We start from the raw sequence: 17,953 nt of genomic DNA on the forward strand, positions 1-17,953 counted from the left end.
TTAATGTTTCATTTTAATCGAATAAATGGATAAAAGTAATGCAATTGAGTTATAACAGTGTGATAACTTATTACAGAATCGCTACTTTAATAAGCTACTCATATAATATGTATAGGTATTATAGATATATAGGTGAACATCTAAACAAAGAAATAGGTAATAATAAATAAATGATAATCATAGGTATGTCAAAAAATGAAAGCATTCCGCCATTAAAGAACTTCAGCACTGAAAAAAAAGTTATGCATATTCAATGATTTAACATCGCGTACGCTGCATGTTGATATACTCAAACGAAATGGAAATTAAATAAAGGTTGCGCCGTCTATTCTGCAATACTCGCGAGTTCGCGATAACGCGCGCGTGTGAGTGTGTGCGCTCTTAAGAAGAGTGTGCGTGTGCGCAGGAGTGTGCGCGAGGTGATCGTACGGTTTCAAGGGCAGTGCAGCTAGCGTTCATATTAATAGCTGTTGGCGACTATTTCTGCCCTCGCCGAACGCTGGGGGACATTATTATGGATATTTGCAAAACTTACATCACCGATTCTTGTTTTGAGAGTAATTCGCACGCCACTGCTAATGTATGTTTACTACTGTAACATTTTTTTTTATTTCGCATTTTTTGGGAGGTATGAATAATAATAAAGTTGGTTGTCGTTTTATCGCAAGTAGGCCTGAATTTATTCTTATGTACAATTGTATAAGATTTTTTATTTAATTTTATCTTTTGTAAACGGTATACCTACCGAATTGAATATAGACACTAAATTGTAGAACCTACATTAATCCATACAAGGAAGACGAGTGCGCCATCTGTCGCTGGGTGTGCGCTTGCGCAACGCGACCCACTTGCGGCCGCCGCGCTGCCAACAGCCAAACGCCGCCGTGAGTCGCGACTCCTCTACAATTACATATTTCGGTGTCGCAACGCATAGCCCGCGTCGCATCCGAGTTGAACGTCCCACGATCTTGGGCATTGGGCACAGCGAAAGCGAAAGGACCTCAATCCCGGAAAAACCCCGTTTTCGGCTGTATTGTATACGCAAGATGCGCGGGCACCTACTACGATGTATCAGGACAAGAAATAAGTAAATGGACTTTAAAGAACATACAAAAGTCCCATTATTATTATTAATTATTCAATAGTCGTTCAAGTTGGATAGTCTTAAAACAGTGCAGTCAGAAGACTAGAAAATTTTCAGACGCAAGATATCATATTGCATCCCATTTTAGAGAAGAACGATGAAATATCGTCAGAATGTATAAAACTCCAATCATTCTGGTGATCACTTAACATCAGGGGATCCGTACGCTAATTTATCCTCTACTCCCATAAAAAAAATTAAAATCCAATACTTGTGAAGCGAATCTTGAGATAGATGTAATAATATCGACTATTAAGGTGTTGAACGCAGAACTGCAGTCGATGATTTCACGCTTCGTATTTCTGGCTAGCATTGTGTTTGTTATGGTCAGGCTTATCTTAATACGTATGAGGAAAACATTAGAAAATTATGTTCATTCATAACTATTTATAACTATAGTTCGCTCCACGTGAACCTGCGTACGTGACATGCAACATACAGTTTATCTGAAAACCACACTGAAAGTTTATGTGTCATCTGGTGTGGAGCTTGTGCGTCACATCGCTAGCTGTATCTGACTTACCAACAAACATAAGCACATTTCGATATTTCGCAATAACATTCCGATGCACTGCTTCTCCAAGGCTAAATTATTCAATTAATATCTATGCACAACCAATGCTCTGAAAACTGACTGCACAAGAAGAACCAAGACGATAGATTTCCAGAAACGAATAGGATTTAAAAAGAAAAACCAGTTACTGAAATTTCATATAAAAAATCAGAATTCATATAAAACAGCTGCTTACAATCTTAATTCTTAGAACAATTAGAGTGTTATGATGACCCCATTTCAATCTCTCAACCCATTTCCCCGGAAACCTCATGCGATATAAAAATTGCGGGCAATCCAGCGGCCTATATACGCGCTCGACTGATTTCCTGCACGTTTAAAATTATCCACACATCCCTGCCTGGGCGAGATTTGCCCTTCACGGACGATGGATCTCGCCATGTAGGTAACATATCGCCCTGAACTTTATTCTATTTTCACAGCTATTTATGTAAATAATTATTCATTAGGAGGACTTTAATGAGGTTAATAGTAAATCAGCGAAGCATTAAAATTGGATCTTTAAACTTTATTGAAAAATATTACTTATAAGGAAATATAGAAGTTTATTATTTTTTATGAGAAAAGTGTCCAGACAAGCAGAAGCTCATATGATGCCCAACCCATTACTTAACCCACTCTTCAAAGTTCAAACCGCATAACAATTATGCTTGCATATTTCTTTCTCGTCAGAATAACGCTGAGGGTTGAAGACTAAGTTTAGCTCACATTAACAAGATTATTTACCATTTAACTACCAAGCAGATTCTCTAAGAAAAACTTAATAGAGACTATCATACATACATACATACATACATACATACAAACACTTTATTAGCATACAAAAACACTCACACAAAAACACAACAATTTACAATATTAATTAAAATCTTAAAATACTATATTAAATACCGTAACACTATTATAAATATTAAAAATAAAGTAATAAAAATAACAATGTGAGCGTGATTCCCTGCTAAAAGGAGCTGACTCAGTATATTGTCGGTCAGTGCAGAAGATACCAACACAACACTCCCAGTTTTTCTTATTAAGAAGGAAAATGGTTTTTCTGCGATCCCGTAAGATCACAGAATGCTACAATTGCGTGTGTGTGCGACTAACCGGGTCAGTGTTAGGCCGCATAGCGCTGCATAAATAGACGCACTCCCCCCGCCCTGTGGCCACCGCTGGTTCCCCGCTCGCCGCTGCACTGTGGCATCGCCGCTGCAGGGATGCCCCGATGCTTTATTACATCCGGTACCTATTGCGTCCGCTGTATTATATTATAGATTATACGCGATGTTCGAGAAACCAAACACTTGAATCTATTTTAAACGCCGTTTGTTTCTTGTTTAAAGTGAAATTATTGATCCTTTTCATTCTTTATTGTAGGTATTATTTTTATTTATTTTATAGTTCAAGACTTAATAAAGAATGTTGGACTAGGCTCACTTTAAAAATGTTTTTAAGTAAACCCAAATGATAAAGGGATAACATGAAGGAGGACATAGTACTGCCGCAAGTACAATAAATACGGTATGTACAGCCCTAACCGTCACAGATATAAATCGCGGACATCTTGCCAAACGTGGCTGACTAAAGTTTATACGACTACGTTAATGTCAAACAGTGGGCCCAGCCCGGCCGTGGGAAAGGGCTGGCTGAGATAAGCTGATGATTTTTGAAATTTTTAAAACCAACCTCAAGTTCAACTTTAGTTCAAGCTGTTCATCCATTTTTAAGGCAATATTTTCCTTTACAATTTATCAAATAAAAACGTTTTCTATTTATTTTAACTATAGTTTCAATTAGTAAAAAACTCATCTAAAATTGGCATCAAAATAACAGACATACTTATATTATAATTTATTTTTAAAAGTGTACGAATATTAAATAACTCTTTAAACATGTGTAACATTTAAGCTTATAAAAGACCTATTTCAATGTTTGTGTATATTTGTATAACAAGGAAGTACGAGTGCGTATATTATTGCATTATATTTCTGCCAGTCATTTCCTATGAACATACTTCCCCACTCAAAGCTGTAAGCGGTTGTGGTCGCTGTTTTGAATTTAAAAAAATGTCGTTTGTTTTGGAACATTGGTCAAGTTTTAATTAAGTGTGAAAGTTTTAATCAAGTTATGAAGTTCTTTTGGGATCTTTGGGAATGTTCTGTATACTCGTTGAAAATGCATAATTTTTTGAAAACTGCTTCGTTGTCTCATCGGATTCGAGAAGACGTTGCGTTCTCCATAAAACTTTTAACAATTTTCTAGTTACGTTGGGACATATCGGGTATCCCCTTCTCTTCCTACTTAAATTCAGAATTGTTTATATAATTGAAATCAGTCTCATGACCATTATAGTACATCGTCTTTGTGGGCTGTTTTATGTCATTTTAAAGTACGCACATAAAAAAGTTTGCAATAACGTCAAATGATTTAAATAATAAAAAATCTACAAATTCAAATATTTTGTCGCTTAGCTCTTGTAAATGATTCTAGAACACTGCCGTCAAAACGTAGTTTCTTAGAAGCGGCAACTGGCAGAGGGTCAGGGGCGTAGATTTCGAACAGGTTGGTTGCACCACCCGACCCTGACTCGCCAATCAGACCGGAACGTCTAATTCACCTATAACTTTATAACAATTGACAATCGCTAGTACCACTACGCCTAATTCCGGATCCGGATTCCGGCACTCATTTACGAAATGCTACGGTAACAACTAATGTCTCACATCCTCGCTGATTTAAACTTTGTTTTTAATTAAACATGAGACGACGATAAATATTAATAAACGTATAATAATTAATTACGTAAAATGATATTTGTCGAAGGTTAGGCTTAATGGCATAAGTATTTATGGATTCCTCCTTTTGTAAGCCAAAAGTAGAAGAAATAAGGATTCAAACTTTTGATTCAACACAACGACTTTATTTAAACCTTTCATCGTTGCTGGTAGATAAGTATTTGATAGAAATATGGCCAGTGGAATTCGATCAGTAGAATAATTATTCAGTTCTTGATGGAATAAACAATTGATTTGAATAATTATTGTTTGAGTGCATTGTACTCTATGATTAACAATTTATAATATGCAAACCAGAGTAATTAGGTACCTAATTCACATCTGCCTAAAGCTAAGGTTACACGCACGCTACTTTGTTTAAGACAATAGCATCGAGAATTTTCGGTCAATGTTGGTCAAAGACTGCGCCTCGGTGCCGGAAACGGTTCATAGCGAACGGAACGCGAAAATACACAACCACAGCACGCACTTCGCCGCAGCGCGTACCTCGCACAGCCATGTCCGAACCAAGGCAACCTTCACGTGAATATTTGATATTCAGTTTATTATCGTTAAAGAACTCGACCTATAACAATACTATAGTCCTAAGACAATTTAAGCTAATTACATACTTACTAACATAATTTATTAGTTTAAATAGGTATTTATAGTCTATAGATGTTGTGTCCCTGAGACTAAAATTAACAATAGTTTGTTGATGCTGTCTACTCAGCATATAAGATATCTTTAGATTAAAAAAACTCTTCAGTATTTTTCTTGTCAAACACGGACCTCCTTTAATTATTTATAGGTGACATCTCTAATGAAACAATAATGCAATAAAATCAACGAACAGTGAGCGACATGATTGATTCAAGATGGCGCGCGTGTCGTGTTAGGAAGTGCAGGAATTCGCGAGACGTGGTCGACGGTCGTGGAGGATGAGCATCGAGCGGGGCCCGCGAGCCGCCGCGGCGAGTGGGTGCCGTGTGGCGCGCGGGCCGGGCGGCGGGGGTGACCTTCGCGCGTTGATGCAATGTCGCCGTGTCATTGACCACGAATGCGGCGCCGCGCAAACAGTTGCAGCTTTCCCCCGTCACCCCTCGCGGGACGCGCCCGAACACTCCCCTCTGCCCAGCCAAACCCTTCACGCTGACCGCTGCAATGAGCACAGTACAGTGTACACAGACGAAGTTGGTCTGACCAACACGTTTTGCCTTAATAAACACAAAACAAACGACGACGAATAAATAAGAATTGCTAACAAAAACTAAATTAATGAAGATAAGCAGAATACGCTCCGGACAAATTGCTACAAACAAAAGAAAATCACTATCAATTCCCGACAAAGTTCACAAAAACTCTTGTAAAAGAATAATATTATTATGCATTTTATAATAATTATTGAATTGTAATAAAATTACAATTAATGCTACATTTTCGATGTCGCGAGATATGGTGACCTTCGTGAATGGATTATTAAAACACGATAAATTAAGAGACGACATTTTGTTAGTTACATATTGTTTACGTAAGCGGGGTGTACGAACTCTGCGTAAATTCACCTTCGCCGCGTCCCAATATACAGGTTGAGGTCGTATTGGCAATAAAAGTAGTTTTCGATAATCGAAACGCACTGGGCCTTTATCGAGTTGGAGTTGGACAAACAACATGGGTTCGTTATCTATGGTACTCAGTACGTATGTACATATTACATTAATTATATTAATATATAAGCCCACGCATCGCGTTGCCGCGCGGGAATCTTGACATAGTGACAATGTCAAACGGACATTTTTGCCACACTGACACGTGCTTTTTGCTTGTGACAATTCCCGCGTTATTATGTTTATTTTTAAACATAAAAAAATATATGTGATATTATATTTTCCAGAGTGAAACTAATAGATTATTTATTTATTTTCATGTAATCTACAGCGTCACAATTCATATACAATATAATTATTATAATATAAGGTAGAAAAATAAGGCCAAAACTGTTTACTATTATTATTTAAATGTCTGTCTCTATTTCAAAGGATTCACTGGCAACGGCAGGAATGATTTTTACTTAAATTATTAAACTTACAATTGAGTTCTGTCAAAACATTTAAATCCATGAATGAGCATAAAAGCTATTAAATACTCCGATTGCCATGTAGGAAATTAAATCTACGCAGGCGATATTACTCACTTATTTATTACTTGTTGTAATATATTAGAGCTATTCAGGGAGAAAACTAAAAAGTTAGTCGTCACTTACTTACGTACTCTAGACTGGCCTGTTAAGTGAAAACAAAGTTAGTTTTTTTTTATACCTTTAATAATTATAGTCAACACCTGAAGAGATTGTCAGGTACTAAATTGAGACAAAACATATATAATCATATTCACAAAATATAAACAGCAACATTCGAGAATTACGTAATTCCAATTAATTAAATATGGCCGCTCACATGTACAAGTATCTTCCCTGAACTTGGCCTCGATCCTGACCTTACACAACATCACCCGGCCTAAATACAACGCAAATACATACTATACACATCATGCTATACACCGATAAATGCATCCGGGCCTTATTTGCATTTAAAAAGTTTGGGCCGATAGCGATAACGAGGGTTATCGGTGTACCGACCACAGAGTAGGTATAGGCCATTGCGGACTCCGACAAGTATGTACTTACAGCACATTATAGTGTGCGCAGTGCGCGATATCTTCCCGACAACCGTATGTATTATGAAAGTTATCTATGTTATTAGTTCATTGCTACGGGATGTGTTTTGAAATTAATTTTGTACACAATATAACGTAATTTAAGTTATTCATCATTAATTTGTGCATATTATCTACAAATTCATAGCAATTACCAATATAATAATTAAATATAGTGCAACAAAATAAAATCGATACAGTTTTATTTTACTGCATAGTGCGTACTGTTATCTTGTCGCAATAGTTCCATCCTGATTAAGTTGTGAATGAGATAAGAAGGTACTTTAATCCATAAGCAGTCTTCACACGTCGAATTATAAGATGATAGATAAGAAATAAATACTATATAAAATATATACCTAGTAGTTAATACCAGGCCTGAAAATGTCGAATGTGACCCTAAAACACTATACGACTTTAGTAGGACATTGTAGTCCCATGACTTGATCTCCATTACTTGATAAATATATTGACGTTATAGTAACGTTATCTAGTATAATATAACTGTTACATTTTTTAATATAACAATTCTCGTTTATGGCGCAATGTCCGCGTCGATACAAACGTATTAGATAAGTACTCACTTCCTTTGTTGTTTTGTTAAAAACGTTGAATTTTGTTAAAGGTTACAGAATAGCTTATATTGAACATTTGAGTGAATATATTAATTATTATTTGTTAAGAATTGAGTTCGAACAAATTCGCTTTGAATTAATCCTGCTATAAATATAACAAGCTACATCAATATTAGACTCGCGGAGACCCTCCATTAAAGCCGGCGATCTTCTAGTTCTGACTGTTGTTGCAATAAAATTTTAGTTCTGCTCAGGCATTTAAAAAAAGAAGATATTAACATGTTTGTTAAGAATAGGTTTAAGCATTTAGCAAAATAAGACAATGTCTGTAGTTCGGTGACGTCAGGCTCAGTAGTCAGCACTACTTACGCAACACAACCATATATATATAACAGAAGTAGCAGTTGACCGAGCTGCACGACATTCGTATATAAATCTCTTGCCCTTTTTATAATGTGTTAAAGTAACGGTACCCACGCCGGAGCCGCGCCCAAAACGGCAAAAAAAATATTTTAAGTTGTTAATGCCAATGTTCAATTTTCTCCGTGGCTTACAACGTATGCCTTACATTTTGGAGAATTGTGTTGGTCCCTCTGCAAGAAAATAAATCCAAACATATTACAAGGAACTGGAGAATTAAAAAAAATATTCACATCGTGTACCAAACTAAGGTTATTTACCTTTATGTTAGGATATGTGTGTACTACGACGTAGATATCCTCGTTGACAAAGAACTGGCACGTTAGAATCGCTTGGATGTCTCTAATGTGTAAGTTTAAATGAACTGGATCGGCGGACCACAACGCTTGCAGAGTGGGTAATCACCTCTGTTACCTCTGGTAATAACCATCAATGAGGCATAGATGATGGAGCTGTACTACTTAGAAGCCACAACTCGGGTCTTGTCTGTTATATTTTTGGTACCTATACAACTACTGAACAAAATTCCAACCACAGCGCTACATTTGATACAAATCCCCGAGTTAACCGTTGGAGCAATTTGTTTCAGACTAGGCTTAGACTGAGATCTATACAGCGTACTTAGACTTTGCTCAAACTTTACTTACGTAAACATTAGCTGAGTATGAGCTTAGCATAATCTTTGATTTCGTTTTTATAGTCATTTGACAGCTGAAACTATACTGAGCATTAGCTAACACAGCACAATGCAAAAGTCAAGTTCGAGTTTTATCACACTCAGCTAAGTTTAACATCAGTATCGTCTGAACAAAGTCTAAGTACGCTTTATAGATCTCACCCTTAAATTGAGAAATGGTTATGTTCTGGAGTGGCTGAAATATTTTTACATCGTGTAGTTTTCTATCGATAGATAGCGATAGAGCAAGATATCGATATAGAGGCAAAGAATATTGGTTTCTATTATTTATAAACATGTATTATATATAGGAAATATTCAATGTACGTAAATCAATGAAAAAATAGTATTAGCAAAGAAGGAAACTCGTCTTGTTAATTATTACGTGGACATGGTAAAGCTTCTAAATAGCAGCTGTTCAACTTATAATAATTATTAATATACTATCGGTCATGTTATATTTGCGCAGTTATCTTTCGAACACCCATATCTCTTTTTATCAAACATTTAAAACAGTGGAAAATTGTGATAGATTTACTATTTCTGGGAAATAAGTAAAACGTGAGAGACTGCCACAGCAGTTAGCAGCAGCGTCCAGGACACATAGGGTAGTGGAGGGACGCGGCCGGGGCAACGGGAGGGAGTTAGTCCGCGTGCGTGAAGGTCAGCCGGCGGCGTCATTTCCTGGTCATTGGCTGCTCGGCGCTCGCTCGGCGGCATCGCGCGAGTTGCGACTTGCCTTACCAACACATGCGCTCGTCCAGACACGCACACCGCTTTCCGGTCGCACAGGAAAACGTCCTCAGCCATTGTGACTTGTCTATGGAAATATGGAAGGATATGAGTGCATAAAAATTGCATTGTTTTTGCATGACAATCAAAATAGAATTTTACATTAACAGACCAAAAGCTCGCGCCGCGAATTTCAATTATTTTTAACTTTTAACGAATGAAAGGGATTTCCGTTCATTCTTGATATTTATATGTTACTTTTGGTATTTCTTTATATAGAGACTTCTAGCCATTAGATCGCGGTTGCGAAAATAGAAATTTAATATTTTATAACAATGTTATCTTTCCGGCAATGAAGTAAAGATAAAATTTCGCCAAAATCGTAAGCTACTGTTGCTTAGAGGAAATGTGCGAATCTTATCAAAATTACATGATAATATTTGCGCATTGATAACGTATCTTTAAAACAATATAAAGAACGTGTAAATGATTTGTGACTGCAAGTATCAAATGATGACATTGCCGAAAAGTATTTCTTTGAATTAGGCAAGGTACCAACACAGTCATATCCTGCACATTCACAAATATTTTAATTCCTAAAGTTTCTCATACCGAACCACAGAATATAGAGTGCAACGTGCTCCATCTATGGTGCACGGTTTTTATAAATTATTATAAACTCGTTAAGTAAACATTTCTGCCACCAGAGCACAGTCCACTTTTTGTAGCAAATGTTACGACTCGGTATACCGTAATGTTAAAAATAATTTTACATTTAAAATTTTCCTTGTTGTTATCGACTTCGATTCTATCAGTTAGTTAAAGGTATACTTAGTCCAATATCAAATAAGTCATCAAGCAGCATTATCTTCGTCAAAGAACCGATCAGTGTTACCAAATTCTTTGTTATCGCCAAGTAAATACACGAACGCAATGGCTACACTAGTGACTAGATGTATCACACTTGTGTTACGGCTACTGAACAAAACAACAGTATTTATACAGCAGAGGTCTGTGGGTAACCTATTTATTAGGCGGACTCGTCGCTGGCGACGACCGGTTCTGAAGGGTTAGGGGGACGCGTCCGGGCGTAAAACAAAGCTATAGCCAATGTTGTAAGGTTTATTTTTAAGAAAATTCATCATTCCGCTAAGTCGGTGATGAGACTAGTTGCCCGTATACGGAATAACCTTGATATTGCAGAACCAGTAGATGCGTTGATCGGCTAAATATAGACTGTGCCTTTTTGTTTTGTTGCGCTTCCCAGGGCGAGAGGGATTTCATGGTGGACGTGGAAGCGGTTCATTAACTTGTAAATGGCCGCCGATGAGACGCCACTTGCTCACTATTAGACATAGACTATAGAGTTATTATCTATTTATTAACCATACAGCATATTGTATCGTTTGACACAATATCAAGTCTTAAACAGATATAGCGAGAGCAAATAAATTATAGCTTTTTTTGTGTTACATTTGAATGTTTATTTAATAATCTAAATATAATCTAGTTTACTATGAAATCATTTTAACGCAAGAATAGATAGATAGCTTTATACTAAGCTTATTTTTAATACTTAGTTAAAATATTAACTTAAAAAACCGAAAAAATGATTTTATTTCAATTTCAGAAATGCCTTTGTGTAATTTACTAAACAAATTTGACTTAATGAAAGTAGTTCAATTGTGTACTTGTTTTCAAATGTCTAATTAACACGCAAACTTGACTGAAATAACCTGGTTACATTTCTGTGTCACTTCCTTTAGCCGCTGTCTAATAACTCTACAATTCAAATTATAAATCAAACGAATAAAACTAATGAAAAATTTGTAAAATTTTTATCTATTAAATTATAAAAAATATACTATGTATAATCATCACTCAGTTTTCGTTGCATGAGTGCCTTTTTTGTATTATTTACTAGCTATACCCTACGTAGCCGTTTGCGTTCGTACCGCGCTATATCGGATAGCCTTAAAAACTTCGGGTTAAAATATAATACACTTTATCCTTTTCTCTACTCCTCACAACGAATGTCTCTCACCGTTGAGTAGTTAAGGCACGAAAACGAAACAAAGATACAAACAATTACAAAGTATATATTCAAAATTCGCATTGAAATATTCAAAATTATCGATATGAATCTGAAATTTTAGTTGTATCTCGCCAAGTCTAGCTAACTACAGATCATTTTTCTTTTACCTAATTATATAAGTTATTTTCTTTCACATCCCCCCGCCCAACAATTCAGCAGTGGGGTTAATTTAATCTTTAGTTATGTGATATAATCAGCGGCAGATATTATTTTAAAGATAGTTGATGACAAGAACACGTGTAGGTGAGGTGAACGGCCTACGATAACTCGCGTATTTTTGCACGCCTTAGATAATATTAGAAGTAATATGGCGGAATCATAAACAACAGATCGTGGACGCGGTCATGACGACATGACGGGCGTTTGCCGTGCCGCACCTATAAATACCTACCTACCACTGCTTCCTTGTGATTTTATTATATAAACTCAAATATTCTACTAGTAATAACCAAATTTTTCTAATAGTTAGCAATTATTACCTATTGATGCGATAATGACCCAAATGGTGGACTTGCTTCGGTTATTTTCATCGACTCGACAAATGTATTTAGGTCGGAAATTCGGCCGTTTGAGTTTACGACATTTCCACGAACATTCCAGAAGCAATCAAACAACGGTTGAACTCTTCCTATAGTTAATTTTTATTGCTTCGACTTAAATATATTATCAAACTTATACAAACATTTATTCAAGTATCTGTTAGCGAAAATCTTTCTAATGTGCACTTATTTATGTAAATTTTTAAAGAATCTGGTTTTACTGCAATGCTAAGCTCTATATTTTGAAAATTAATATTATAGTATACTCTGTGGCTAAAGGCAATTTGAACAGCACTTGCAACACTACACACAAGACAGGATTAGAACGATATCCATGTAACATGGAGATAGTATTCACTGATAAGTGCACACTACAGATAGCGAGCGGTGAGCGCGTACGTTGCGTCAACAGTCAACAGAATATGACTGTTTCGTCTTCGCCTTGACCCGAATAGGCGCCCGCCCCGACTGCAGAGCGTTGAGCGCGCTCGCATCGTCTTCCGTCTAATTCACTTTCAAAATATCAGCTGACATCGAAAGTATTCTTGTGTGTGCACGCAGAGAATATCCATAAACACCTAGACGATGTGATATTATCTGTGGGTCTCTGCAGTGAAGGTTTCATTTCTATGACCGAACTTTATGAAACACGATCACTTTTCTCTCATCTCAATAATCATTCGTAGAGCAAGCAAAAAGACTACCTAGGTACTTAGTAGTTCACCTATCGATTTTAAAGTTTCAATTATATTTAGTATGGATATGTATACAAATAATTATTATAAATAGTTGGCAGTTCGCATGTCAGATGACCCACTTCACGTTAATGGGAGCCGGGTCGCGGTATCGCACGATGCATTTCCGTTTTAGATAATACGCTTAGAGTAAAGCCGTTGTTACTGTCATAAAAACCAAACAGACATTAAGCACATAGAATATGTAATTTAGATTGAATGATTAAGCTGTCGCAGACCAAAAAGTGTCCAAAGTATAATTTCAGTAGAAGATCTATTGAAATGAAAAAATAATATTATATATAATGCAGATTTTTTATGAGAAAAGGTGACAAAACGAGTAAGACGTGCACGCGTTGAGTGATAAACACTGCCTATTACAATACATTGCTTGTCGTGATTCGAAAAATCTTATCCTATATTTTAAGTTGTTCCTTCTGTCTGACCACCTAGGTCTAATTTGTCTACATTGAGTATCAACATAATGAGAATATGTTCTCGTTACTTCCAGTAGCCGTCAGCGAGCGGGAGCCCTACGCGTACGGGTACGGCGGCGGGGGCGGCGCGCATCACTTCGCAGCCCCCGCGCCGCCGCCCCTTCCACACGACGAGCTGCCCTACTCCGTGTTCGACTTCGGCGACTACCAACGCCACCACCACCACAACAAACTGAAGCCCAAGAAGAGGCCGCGGAGCGATGCGCCGCCCACGCCCGGCGTCAAGCGCAAGAGCCGCGAGGGCTCCACCACGTACCTGTGGGAGTTCTTGTTAAAGCTGCTGCAGGACCGGGAGTACTGCCCGCGCTACATCAAGTGGACCAACCGCGAGAAGGGCGTGTTCAAGCTGGTGGACTCGAAGGCCGTATCGCGGCTCTGGGGCCTACACAAGAACAAGCCAGACATGAACTACGAGACCATGGGCCGCGCGCTGCGCTACTACTACCAGCGCGGCATCCTAGCCAAGGTGGATGGCCAGCGGCTCGTGTACCAGTTCGTGGACGTGCCCAAAGACATCGTCGAGATCGACTGCTCGCTGGCATAGTTCCGGCCGGCGCGGACACAGATGAATCTCTGAACCTCACAAACACACACTCATACGTAAATAATTATAATCTTCGCTGTTTTTCACTAACTTAGATTTTCGTCTGTTACTCAGATCGCTTCCGATGGTGCGTGGTGCGTGGTGTGTGCAAGGACATGTCTATGTTGAATATTATGTATAATAGGAGAGACGAAATTGATTGCTCAAACGTTTATATGAAGTCTATTTTTAGGGAAATTTCATAAAAAGAACACAAAATTTGCTAGATGTTATAGTTTATGGTATGAAGTGATTTTTGTATGATGTTGAAACGATTTTTGTAACGTTTGTATTGATGTATACACGATACAGCTGTACTGTACGATGCGACAAACAGAACTTCCTACCTCAAAACTACGCAAAATTCATACATATTATAAATATACACTTTATTCGATACAGTTTATACAATATGCAATAAGATTATTGTAGTCTAAATAGAGTTTTTATTAAAAGAAAATATTTACATACGTAAAATGTTATCAAATAATATATAAATTATTTCCTCTATTACCCTCTCACGTATATGTGTATTAATTACCCAATTATTTGTTGCCCCCGCGGCCTTCTAATGTGTTTATACTTATATACCTTGTTACAAATACGATACGCCTGAGAAAGTTTTATATATACTTACTATGTCATATTATAAATTCAATCTTGCTACGTTACCTATATTATTGTTGTAAACATTTTCAAATATCTATTTAGTCATTAGATAAAGGTCTATAGGTCCGGCTAATCCACTGTCTCAATATTCACTAAAACAAGAAATACTATCGAAAACATTTACCTAATAGATAACTCAAACGAAAGTATGAGACAAATACTAACTGTGAAATCATGATTCTGAATTCATTTAATTTTGGTATTCTACGTGCCGATAGATTTCAATATAAGAATATTGTTTTAGTGGAGGTTAATATTATATGTGTTTATTGCATACAGAAGCATTTTAAAGTTACACTAGCAATTCCTCAATTTTAACACTTCAAACATCTTTTTTAAGCCGAATTTTTTAATTGATATTATTTAGAATATTTGTAGAATCGATAGCAAATTCTACACGTGTACTGAAATCTACTGCCAAGTTTTTGTTAGAAATTGATAAATAGTTTAAGTGATGAGTTTTGTGCGTTAATTGTGTTAATTATTACAAAATAGATGTTTACTTGTAAGCTGTATGTTCTAGTTGTTTAATTTACTTACGTTAAGCTGTTGGACAAGAATCTCGAGCCAGTATATTCAACATATCAGAACTCATAAAAGAAAACATTTTCGATGACTCTTCGGGTTGAAAGCCAAAACCGAAGCCTTCAAGAAAACATTTCGTTGCATATCAGGGAAGTTCAAACAGTGAAGTAGTTTATATTGTTCTAAGTATATTTTGTTGCAGTAAGACTCGAGATTCTTTTTTTTTTGTTACCTGAATAAATAATATTAATGTTTAACTACTATTTGTGGTCCAATGTTATAAGAACGTGTAACTAAGTAGGTGGACTGGATAAGCTGTACTATAAGTTATCTGTAGTCTACTGTTCTATTGGCGTTGAGTTTCATCAAACAATGCTGAATACAGACTATACAGACTGTGAACACCCGGCCACAGACTACCGATATAAATAATGATACAGTTACGTACAATTGTCTATGATGTAAATTTATTTTTTATACACGAATAGGTATGTACGTAGAAAGAGAGTTGTAAATAAGGCTAAGAACAACCCTACAAACTGATATATCGCTCTTGTAACTATTTAACTACAAAAATGTTTAACTGTTGTCATTGTACGTATGATGTAATAGTTCTAGAGCAATGATATCAGTGTCAGATTGAGGGTTAGTGAAGCCTTAAGAGAAACGAATCGTTAAGAAAATGGGTGCTAAGTGTGGGACCGTCTCAGAATGCAGACTCATACTATAAATTAACTCTAACACATATAAATAAGTTTTATATTTGCCAGTGCGATTACAAATGAACTTAAAAGTGATGATGGATCTCAATGTCCGGACTGCTTCGAACAAATCCAGTGCCCGTGTTTGTGAAATTAAGTCGTCATTCTATTGTTTAAAATGTGGAAATTTTATAGTATCGTAGTTAGGTAATTCTTAAAGAAAAGTTCTTTCAAAATCTTTTTTTGCTTTGTAAATATAGATATAACTTATTTATTTTGAATCGCGCGGGGTCCTTCGGCCGCTAAGATCCGCGCCATGGGCACGATCTATTATCATTGTTATTTATCATTGTAGTTATTATTCAATATTTAAAATTCTATTTAAATTCAATAATTATCACGTAGTTACGAACGAATATACAAATAAACTTTCTATATTTAGACAATTCATGAGCCCATGTGCGGATCTCGTTGCCGCGTGATCTTCCTTATTTTAGAAAATATCGTTCTTATAGGTTATTAAATTTTATTGTAAAGTTATATTAATAAAATAAAGGTAAATTTGTAGGCAATGAATGGACCAGGTCAAGAAGCGAAGGCAGGAGATTGCTCTCAGAATTTATAATCGGCTAGTGTTGACGAGTTACCGTTAGCGGTAGGCAATGTCTGAGCGACATATAAAATGATGCTCGATTTAAAAATATTTTAGTCGAATTGATGTTGTTGGCGAATCAAAGTTTCTAATAATTAATTAATGTACTTAAATTTTCAATGTAAATTTTAATGGCACTTCGAAAAATATTGTTAAAATTATTTTAATTGTCACTAGTCTTAGTATCATAAAATTCATTTAAATTATTTCTTTGTAATTGGCAAATGCAAGCGGAATATACCAGTTCCGCTGTGCGACGTTGCGGTGTTTTGAGTTTAGAAGATCATAGACGGGACGGGACCGATGACTGCTGGACTAGGCGTTAGTCCATTTTCTTTTTACGTCCATGTAACGTCCTCAAAGCAGCTATTCTTGTCTAAATTTTGTCCACGTAGCGTCTATGACTTGTAGTGTTTATGTACGCATACCCTCACGACCCAAATATTTTGGTGTCGCTAGATAGAATGAATATGAAAATATTTAGCGAGAAGCAATGAGAAGGTTAGTGAAATTCGGTATAAGGAGAGGGAAAGCGTCGTCGCGGACTCGAAACACATTAACTATTAATTCGAAGTATTTCGATAAATTATAATTGTTCGGTAAATGTTTAATACGTAAATTATCCATAAACTTTATGTGCTTATTGTCTACTTTATTTATTTTGTCTCCGGACAGAGATTTGCTTCCAAGGCTATCTGGTGCCGTAATTAAAATTAATTTAATTTATTCTGAGAGTGTGTGCGACAGTGATTTGTGTTTACATGCTTTTGGTTTACTGCAATTACAGTCGGTTTATTTTAGTTTAAGTGAAGATTAATAACAAATATTGTATTTTCTGCGCCCTAGTTAAGTTATTTTTCTATGTATAGTTAGTTATAAGTGTAAATGATTTAGCACATAAATTTGATGCATGATGATAATGTTAATAAAATATCCACAATAAAATACAATTGTTTCTTTAAAATCCCTCTATTTAATCAATTAGTTTTAATTATTTATATAAACAACTGAACTTTGGAAGCTAGAACAACCACCAAAAAACATTATTTACATATAAATATTTTAAAGTAAGTTTGTTTGTGTCCTAAAAGCATCCTTTAGACTACAAACAACTTACTAACCAGTAGGCATGGATGGATGTACCAGCCTAGCGAAACTCTCTAAGAAAAATGCGATTCACTCGATTGTATGAAACATTCATTGATAGATTGGCAGATGAAGGCTATCTTGTAAAAAAACAGATTTAGCCGAAACCGACCACTACGTTTAAGGCAACTCTTCGCTTTCAAACTTAGCTTCAAATTTGACTTCGTCGCCAATCGCTATAGTTTATTTACCTACTACTATTTCAAAC

The 17,953-nt window shown here is 36.2% G+C and overlaps 1 protein-coding gene across 4 annotated transcripts in view; it reads left to right on the forward strand.

Moving 5' to 3' along the window:
• LOC126964517 (ecdysone-induced protein 74EF-like) overlaps positions 1-17,549 on the forward strand; it is a 243,410-nt gene extending 225,861 nt beyond the window's left edge. For all 4 annotated transcript variants that reach the window (XM_050807688.1, XM_050807690.1, XM_050807689.1 and 1 more), the window contains one exon: positions 13,484-17,549. In XM_050807688.1, coding sequence (XP_050663645.1) covers positions 13,484-14,013 — 530 coding nt within the window. In that variant the 3' untranslated portion in view covers positions 14,014-17,549. The remainder of the gene's footprint in view (positions 1-13,483) is intronic.
• The last annotated feature ends 404 nt before the right edge of the window (positions 17,550-17,953 follow it).

The sequence above is a fragment of the Leptidea sinapis genome, chromosome 5, assembly GCF_905404315.1.
Source record: "Leptidea sinapis chromosome 5, ilLepSina1.1, whole genome shotgun sequence".
In the NCBI taxonomy this organism is placed as follows: domain Eukaryota; kingdom Metazoa; phylum Arthropoda; class Insecta; order Lepidoptera; family Pieridae; genus Leptidea; species Leptidea sinapis.